Source organism: Aythya fuligula, chromosome 1, assembly GCF_009819795.1.
Source record: "Aythya fuligula isolate bAytFul2 chromosome 1, bAytFul2.pri, whole genome shotgun sequence".
NCBI classification, from domain to species: Eukaryota; Metazoa; Chordata; class Aves; order Anseriformes; family Anatidae; genus Aythya; species Aythya fuligula.
In genome coordinates, this window is record NC_045559.1 from 41427918 (window position 1) to 41436677 (window position 8760).

Genomic DNA, 8760 nt, shown 5'->3' on the forward strand with positions numbered 1-8760 from the left:
TTGTGTAACAATTTGGGGCTGGGTTGCTTCTTTGTTTCTTTTTGTTTTGTTTATATATATATATATATATATATATATATATATATGCATATAAATGTAGCATTGATAGAAATGTATAGGATATTTCACTGCAACCTGTTTTCCAATGGAGATAAGATATTTTGCCAGCAGGTTTCTAAGGACTGTGTCCACCAAATGGGAATGTATATGCTTCAGTCACTTGCCTTGAATTTAGTGCCTTTGTTCATCTTAGCATGTGGCTTCAATGTTGTCCTGTCTAAGAAGCAGGTCCTCCTGCATGTGCTCATCCAGCTGAACTGTCCACAGTGGTGAAACTCTGTAGCAGCCTCTTTATCTTTCTGAAAATCTTTTCCCCTGAAATTGCATCTATGGTTTAATTGTTTTTTGTTTTTTTTTCTTTCTGATTTTCATTAATCCTACTGAAGGATCTGCGACAATACCTAGCTAACCTAGCTGAACAATGCAGTGCTGACAACAATGGTGCTGACCTCCCTGTGGTCATAATTCTGGATAATCTCCACCACATCAGTTCACTAAGTGACATCTTCAATGGTTTCCTCAATTGTAAATATAATAAATGGTAGGTAGAAGCTATTTTCTCCCCTTCCACACACATTTTGCAATTAAAATGGTAAAAGCTGTTTGTTACTTTGAAAAATAATATATCTCAGGGAAAAATTAGACTCCCTTAGGCTATGACCCTATGTGGGTCTTTTAATTTAGCGACTTCAATAATTTTGACCCTCTTCAGCCAAGTACTTATGTGCCTGCTTTATATATATGACGTACGTGCTTCTCAGCGAGATGTAAATGTGTCACTGAATTTAAGGGTGTACTTACTTGACTGAATCAGGGTCTTATCCCTTTTGCCCTGTCAGATCACACAAGCTCATTAGTACCCTGAAGACAGTTTATGAGAGAGTAAAAAGAAATGTGCTTTATAATAGTAGAATGTGGGACATGTGTGAACCCATGAACCCATGCAGAAGCAGCTCTATACCTGGTGGACAGTTTTCCTGTGAGCTGTAGTAGTGCAGAAGTGTAAAGCTTGATGACTGTCCTTTATTGCCAAGCAAGAATAAAAAATAATGTTTTCTGGGACTTCTGCTGGTCAAATACATTGGCTATTTCTATTGTAAAAGCACCATCAAAGGGACTTCTCTTCATAAAATCACTGCATGCTATGTCCTACTCATGAGATTCACTGCCTTCTGAAATTAAAACTCTAAGCTTACTACAAAATAATGAGGTACATGAACACAGGGTTGCCTCATTTATTTCTTTATTACAGATGAGTGCTAGTAAACTACAAATGTGCAGAGAGGGAAATCATGCAAGAATAAGCATTAAAAAAAAAAAAAAGTACTACATTAAAAAAAAAAGGAAAGGTACTACAGAAATATTTTAAATCTAAAACTACAACATATCCACGTTTTCTTCAAAATTAGCGTAGTGCAGCTAAGAATAAAGAATATTCTCTGAATATCTGAAAGGATTCTCCCTCAACAAAACATACTACTTCTCTTTCCAGTCCCTATATTATTGGAACTATGAACCAGGGAGTTTCTTCTTCACCAAATCTGGAGCTGCATCACAATTTCAGGTACATTCACTCTGTTTTTACTGTGGCCATGTTTGCACAGAACTTTCAAGCTCCCTGCTTCTCAGACCAGTTCTTCAACAAACATTGATCTTTGTCTCATCACAGCAAAGTGTTTTAGCTTCTGTGGCTCTTCTGTGCTGATATGGTGTTTGGGATAAGATACTTTCCAGCATCTCTATAAAGATGCTGAACATAATGGCATTCTTGCATTCCATTTGTTTTCAGCAATGCCTTGAATTCCTGATGGAAAGTGTAACAGTGAATAACATGGTTTACCAGAGCAGTTTTGTATGTGCTGGCTCACGAGACTTCGAAGCTTATGACATTATCATCATCTGTATGTTTAAGAGGAAATTATATACTTGCTATTCATTGCTACTTGACATTTATCGTTTCTACACAGGTGGGTGCTGTGTGCTAATCACACAGAGCCTGTTAAAGGCTTCTTGGGCAGATATCTGAGAAGGAAACTGATTGAGACTGAAATAGAAAAGAACATACGCAATAATGAGCTCATCAAAATCATTGACTGGATCCCAAAAACATGGCATCATCTCAACAGCTTCCTAGAAACACACAGTTCTTCAGATGTAACCATTGGTGAGTCTTGGTGGAGTGGTTTGAAATAAAGATGTAGACTAACCATTTTAGAGATCTAAAGGTTGAAGGTTGAATTCTCTTTTTAAAAGTTGTCATCTCTCAGTGGTAAATACAGCCTAAGTGTGGGGAACGTGACTGGTTTGTGTTGCCAGCAAGGTTGAAATGAAAATGGAAAGACAGTATATATTTCCTGTTATTTATGCCTTGGTTGCTAAAGACTTTCAAGTAAATTATCATCATTTAGCAAACTAGCAAGTGGGAGACATATCTGTACCTGAGGTCTTCTGGTGGAATAGCTATGCTAGCAAGAAGTCATCTTTTTACATAACTTTGCCATTAAAACTTTCAAGTGTTAATCAGGCCTTAGAATTGGATAAAGTGACACTATTTCATTTTTAATAGAAGTTTACTGATAGATCCCATACTGTAGCCCTGCATTAGTATTCTCTATGTTTGAGCTTACTCCAGTGTTCCTTTTTTAATTCTGTGAGGATTATTTTCAGTATGCTCCCTAATTCTTCTCTTTCAATACACAATTTGACTTCTCAGGTCCCCGCCTTTTCCTCCCTTGTCCTATGGATGTTGATGGCTCCAGAGTGTGGTTCACAGACCTCTGGAACTACTCCTTGGTGCCATATCTTCTGGAAGCAGTGAGAGAGGGACTGCAGGTATGTCATTTGCTTCCCTGCATTTTTTTTCCTTAGTTTCATAGTCTTTCTCCAAGTTACTTTTAACCAACGCATCCAATTGTGAATGCTGTTGCATTTACAAGAAATCTGTGGTGGGATTATAAAAATCAGTGTTGGGCTCCTTTTGACTTGCTCATAACCTGACGTACAAAATTTGTCTTTCTCTGCTCCAGCAGTAGCATATCTAATATTTTATGAAGAGGGTTTCACCTCTTTGACAGGTGGGAGGTTCTTTTTCCTCTGTTTAAATAGAGTTCATAGCAATGCTTAATAAAGCTCAGATTGCCTCCCTGTATAAGGCAGTCTCAACCAGCCTCTACATGGGAGAGTTAATAGCCCTTACCCTGGTGTAAGAAAAAAGCATTGGTCTGCCTGATCCTCCCCAGACTATGTACATGAATATGTTTGCAGGCATATTGAAAAGCTTGTGAACAAATATCCAGCCAGACTGAGATCGATTACTCCTTGGTCCCACTGAACATGAGGGTCTGTCCCTTTTTACCCTTGTATCTTGCATTTCCATTTATATTTCCTCAAGTTTTGATCTCTCCTTTTTTCTTCCTCTGTATGGGCAAAGGTTTTCTCCTGACTGTAATTCTCATTGTGGATATTAGTTCATTGTGCTATTAGTTCACCATTCCCTCCATCCTTTCTTCTCCAGGCATTAACACTAGTTCTACTCTCTTAACATTCTCCATTGATTGCTACTGAACTAGCAAAGTTTAATAGCAATTTTGATAGAAGGAGGGCTACAACTAGATTCACCATATAAAGGACTATAAGATGTATATATAAGATATATAGGTTAAGATTTAGGACCATTGCACATCTTTCAAGTAAACATAAATCTTGAAATTAATCCAGACTTTTTTTTTTTTTTTGGCTTTTCCCTGTTTCCTTTCCTTTCATGTAGTGCAACTCTGCCCTCTGAAAAGATGCACTGTGGAAAAGCTATATTTTTGCCACTCGTAACAGTGAAAAAATTACTGCACAGTGCAGAGGGGATTGTTTTGGAATAGTCAAAGAACTGTGTAAGCAGCTGCAGTTTCTTTATGGCCTTGTATTGACATAGTGACATACTGATAAGATGGAGGTTTCAAATCTTGCCTGTTGAGTATCTCATGCTTTCCTACAACTGTTTACCTCTCTGGGAATTACAGTGTGTTTATGCCTTGTGCAAAAAACTGCCAAACTTCTGATAGAACAGCCACAGTGAGATTAACAGCACTTGTTTAGATCAGCTATAAAAATGAGGTGATATTCTTCATGTTCATATTTTTCCAAGAATACAGGGTAGGTACTTAAATGGAAACTTCAATTCTGGAGCAGAAGATGGCAGCAGACAGAAGAAAATATGTTGTTTTGTGAACCATTCCAATTTTTATATGCTTTGGATGCCTTCCATAGAATAGTATTATTAATAATAAACAGAAATATTTTTTATGGTATAGTTAAATGTTCCTGGTACCAGAGAAGGGTAGAAACTGACTTTCTAGCATAGCACTTTGTAAACTCACTTGCCAGGCATGGAGTTTACAAACCTTGCCCCAGATTCCAGAAAGGATTTAGTTACTGTTCTTCTCAGATGAGGGGAAATGCTGCCTACAATCAGGAGTTAGCTTTCTACCTCCATGAGAAACACTTCAGCTTATTTAAGCAGATACCTGCTAAGCAGCCGAACCTCTGTGTAGGGCAGAAGGAGTCTGAGTATCTCTGTACACAATATAGGCAGTCAGTTTGACTGCCTAAACTGAAGCTCTGGATTCAGCAAGTGCCTGGGAGCAGGTGTTACAATGATAAGCACAACTCATCTCTCTGGCTTTAGCTCTAGAATCCTTCGCTGTTTAACTCCCATGAAGAGTACAGCCCATCTCAATGCCTCTGCCAATGTTACACTCATTCCTGGACTGTGTGAAGCTGCTTGAGCTAGGAGAAATCATGGAAAGCTCTGGCGGCAGGCTCCCAAGCCCCACGTGTCATTGTCACTATCACATTGTCACACATAACACAGCTAAAGGAAATCTGTAAAGCAGCAACCAAGGGTCTCTCAGTTAACATGTTGCTTCTGAGCAGCACTACAGGGAGAGTGCATTTTAGTGAGGAAGCTTGTGGGCCTCCTTAATTTTCCTTCCTCCTGTCCTTCCAGATGCATAAGCCTTTTCATGCTTCATGGTAGGGAAAATCTATCCGTTGTGAATTTCTTCTTTTCATTAACCTCATGAAAGATCTCAAGGTGTGGACAGATGTCTGCTTCTGCATCCTGTTTTGCTAGGAGAAGAGAACAATCAGTTCTGGCACTTCCTAATTCACTTCAAACAAAATCCAATTAACTTGAATGCTTTAGATAGGTCTGAGTTAATTTCACTGATATGCCTTAAGCAAGTTACCAAAAGGTCTCATTGCTTATTGTGTCAAAAACTTGTAACTCTCACTATTGCCTACAAGTATCACCAGTTACAGAGTGCTTTTCAACTTGCAGCTACTCTGGGTATTGAAGGAGCACTAATGGAGATGAGGTCTTTTGAATGTTGTATCATATTTGAGTGCTGAGCATGTCTAAAAAAAAAAACATTTACTAAAATGGTTTAGGTATGTTTGATGACTTTTGTTTGCTATTACAACTGGTACTGGAAGCTCTGTAGGATACTTACCCGTGCTTTATCCATACTACAGATGTACGGTAAGAGGGCACCCTGGGAGGATCCTTCCAAGTGGGTAGCTGATACCTATCCATGGAGCTCTGCAACTCTGCAACATGACTGGCCATCATTACTTCAGTTAAGACCAGAAGATGTTGGTTATGAAGGCTATGCATCAGCAAAAGAAGGAACAACCTCAAAGCATGTTCCACAGACTGATACGGAGGGGGATCCCTTGGTAAGATTTAAACTTTGGGAAAAATGTTTTTCAGTATGTATTTCACTGTCACATGTTAAATTCTACACTGTACAGTAAAAAATGTACTGTGTACCTGTTCCAAAGTGTGCTTTTAGAATTAATCCTACTACAGTTTATAAGAAGTAATGAAAATAACAGAAAAATCTAGCAAGAGGGCAAGTATCACCATCACATTAATATGTCCCTAAATAATATGCATTTTGCATCTGCCCAGAAATCTTTATAATGTTTGGATACCATTCTTAAGCAACTTGATTAATCAGCTTATTCTGAAAACACCTTTTCCAGGTTGGACTGTTTGTCTTCTACATTCTATAAATGAAGCACTGAGAAACTCACATTATCTAACTTTGCTGTCATAGAGAATTTAGTGGAAATGCAAATTAGACTGTTATCCTCCCATTCCCCAGAACATTTCAAGATAACTGATGACTGTATAGCAGTCTCAATGTAAAAGGAATGCAAGTATAGTGGCATTAAAAGATAAGAGGTTTATTTCCCTAAGTGCCAGGTATTGTTTTATTTAAATATGATCCCAGATGCTTGGGTTTACCATTGCCTCCTCTGATAATGGAATATTAAATTGCATATATTGAACTGCTGTTTCTGTATAGTACTTTCTCTATAGACAGTCTTTATCATAATTCATAATACTATTTTAGAGAATTGAACCTCTGGAACATAGGGAGCCCTTTGAAAAAGGGAATATTTGAGAGGAAAATGTATTTAACTCATATCAGTGCTAAAGCAATGACTTCTCAGCCTCCCTGAAGTGTTTGGTACTCATACTCAGACCTTGAACCCCAAGGAAATGTGGGAAATCAAGTCATCTGATCTCTTGTCTTCCAGAACATAAGCCCTGGGGTAACTGACCCTGTGATTCAGGCTGCCAGAGGTTTTATTTTCCAGGCTTCCAGCAAACATGCATCCCCTTCCTCTAAGGTGAAAATACTTGGGCAGGCAGAGTTCAGTGTCCAGCCACCATTGCCCCCTGCACACTGTGATCAGTTGCTTACAGCTTCCTCTATCCAACTAGTTATCAGAAGCCTTGGGGCTTGAGGTGGATTTCACCAGGAGAGAGACACTGACACGTGTGGAGCACAAGCATATCCAAAGACTATCCTTGAGGAAATAGGGCATTTCACAAGTAGGCTGTGTTACACACCCACTGCATATATCCAGTATGTTCAGGCATGGATACTTACATAAACCTCCAGAAAAAGCTTCCTGATTAAACACTCTTCAATTCCAGGAGAAAGCTTTGCAAACAGTGTGGGTTGAAACCATAGAGATGTAAGGATTCATGAGCAAACAGGGAAAAGGTGCTTAACACACACACACAAGGATATCTTTGCCTCTTTGGTATTTCATTGTCTTTTTTTGTTTGTTTGTTTGTTTTGTTTCTTTGTCTGTTGTTTTTTTTTTATTATTATGTTTTTCTAAAGACAGATCATTTGCTCCTTTAAAAACAATAAAATTGTGTTCACAATGTCAACAGTGCTTGCAGCCCTGAGTATGCTGGCAGAAGTGGATGTTTTACAAATAAAATCCTGATGGTTATATACAGTTAGGCATTGAGCATCCAAGTAATTTTCTGGGACTTAATGCTGCTTTTTGATGTGTTTTGTTTTTTTTTTTTTTTCAGATGGACTTCAAGTCCTAATAATGCCCAAATTAATTTTGTGGGGGCTCACCCTCTCTCAGGAAGGAAGGTCGGTTGCTGTTCCCCTGCTGCAGTCAGCCCCTCAGCAGCAGATGGGACCGTTTTTGGAAGTAGCTGGCCTCAGTCCACCCTGTGCTCTCTCCCTCCCCATCTCTCTCCTGCAGAGGGTATATGTTAGTGTGATTATGTTTTCAGTTGCATTTTCAATATGGTGCATCTACACCATCCAAAAATTATCTGGAAGCTTGACTGTCTCCAAATATGGGCCCAGATGTCCAGCTGTGATATGGCTTCCTTCCCTTGCTGGTGGTGCAGCTGCAGCCGTTCTCACCCCTGAATGAAAGAGAGTTATCAGGCAGCTCCATTATATCCCTCTGGCTCTCTGGACCTTTAAATGCACACTGCTATTTAAAGACCAGAAGGTAGGGAAAAGGGTGCCAGGAGAAGCCGCTGACACCCTGCCCTTTCCGAAATCCTTTTGTATGGTCCCCTCAGCTAGATACCAGCACACCTTGTACAGCAATGCAGCTTAATTAAATTTTAACACGGCCACTGCAGCATTAAATGAGACAAGATTATGTAAACATTTCTTTCTTCTTTCAGATGAATATGCTAATGAGGCTTCAAGAGGCAGCCAACTATTCGAGCGCACAAAGCTGTGACAGCGATAGCACCAGCCACCACGACGACATTTTGGATTCGTCCCTTGAATCGACTCTCTGAAAGGGACAAACCTTGGTGGAGGATTATGGTAAAACCTGTTTCCACTAGACCACTGCCAGTATTAAAGCAGCACGCCGAGGTCCCTGAATGAGAATGGTGTGTTGTAGGTAGGCAGGAGACCTAACCCTGCAAAGTCAGGAAGAAAAATTGAAGTGGAAAGCTTGAATTAGTTTAATTTCAAGGCATTGTGATACCTACGGAGCCAAGTGAGACTCCATTTGTCAACTGGAAAATGCCCTAAATCAAGGGCATCTAAGCAGATTGCACACGTGTTAGCCAAACTGGAATTTTTTTTTTCTTTTCGTCTTTCTCTCTTTCTCTGCCTCTCTCTCTGCATCTCTGTTTCTCTGTACGTTTACAGTGTAACTTGGGTTTTTCTTGTTGGTTTTCTTTTTTTTTTCTTTTTTTTTTTTTTTTTTTCCCTTTAGTTTACCCTCAAGCACTGCATGAACAATGCAGTCTTTTAATTCTCTTCTAACCTCTGTTGTGCCGCATGGTGCTGGTCACAGGACTGCAGTGGTGTTTGTGTTGTACGCTACTGCCCATTCCAAAATGAGTCAGAG

At 39.3% G+C, this 8760-nt stretch overlaps 1 protein-coding gene across 8 annotated transcripts in view; it reads left to right on the forward strand.

The window, feature by feature from the left end:
• The window catches only part of NAV3 (neuron navigator 3), a 413471-nt gene extending 404945 nt beyond the window's left edge, over positions 1 to 8526 (forward strand). For all 8 annotated transcript variants that reach the window (XM_032199592.1, XM_032199544.1, XM_032199553.1 and 5 more), the window contains 6 exons: positions 447 to 601; positions 1553 to 1624; positions 2028 to 2224; positions 2774 to 2892; positions 5587 to 5790; positions 8078 to 8526. In XM_032199592.1, the coding sequence (XP_032055483.1) occupies positions 447 to 601; positions 1553 to 1624; positions 2028 to 2224; positions 2774 to 2892; positions 5587 to 5790; positions 8078 to 8197 (867 nt within the window). In that variant the 3' untranslated portion in view covers positions 8198 to 8526. The remainder of the gene's footprint in view (positions 1 to 446; positions 602 to 1552; positions 1625 to 2027; positions 2225 to 2773; positions 2893 to 5586; positions 5791 to 8077) is intronic.
• Positions 8527 to 8760: the final 234 nt, after the last annotated feature.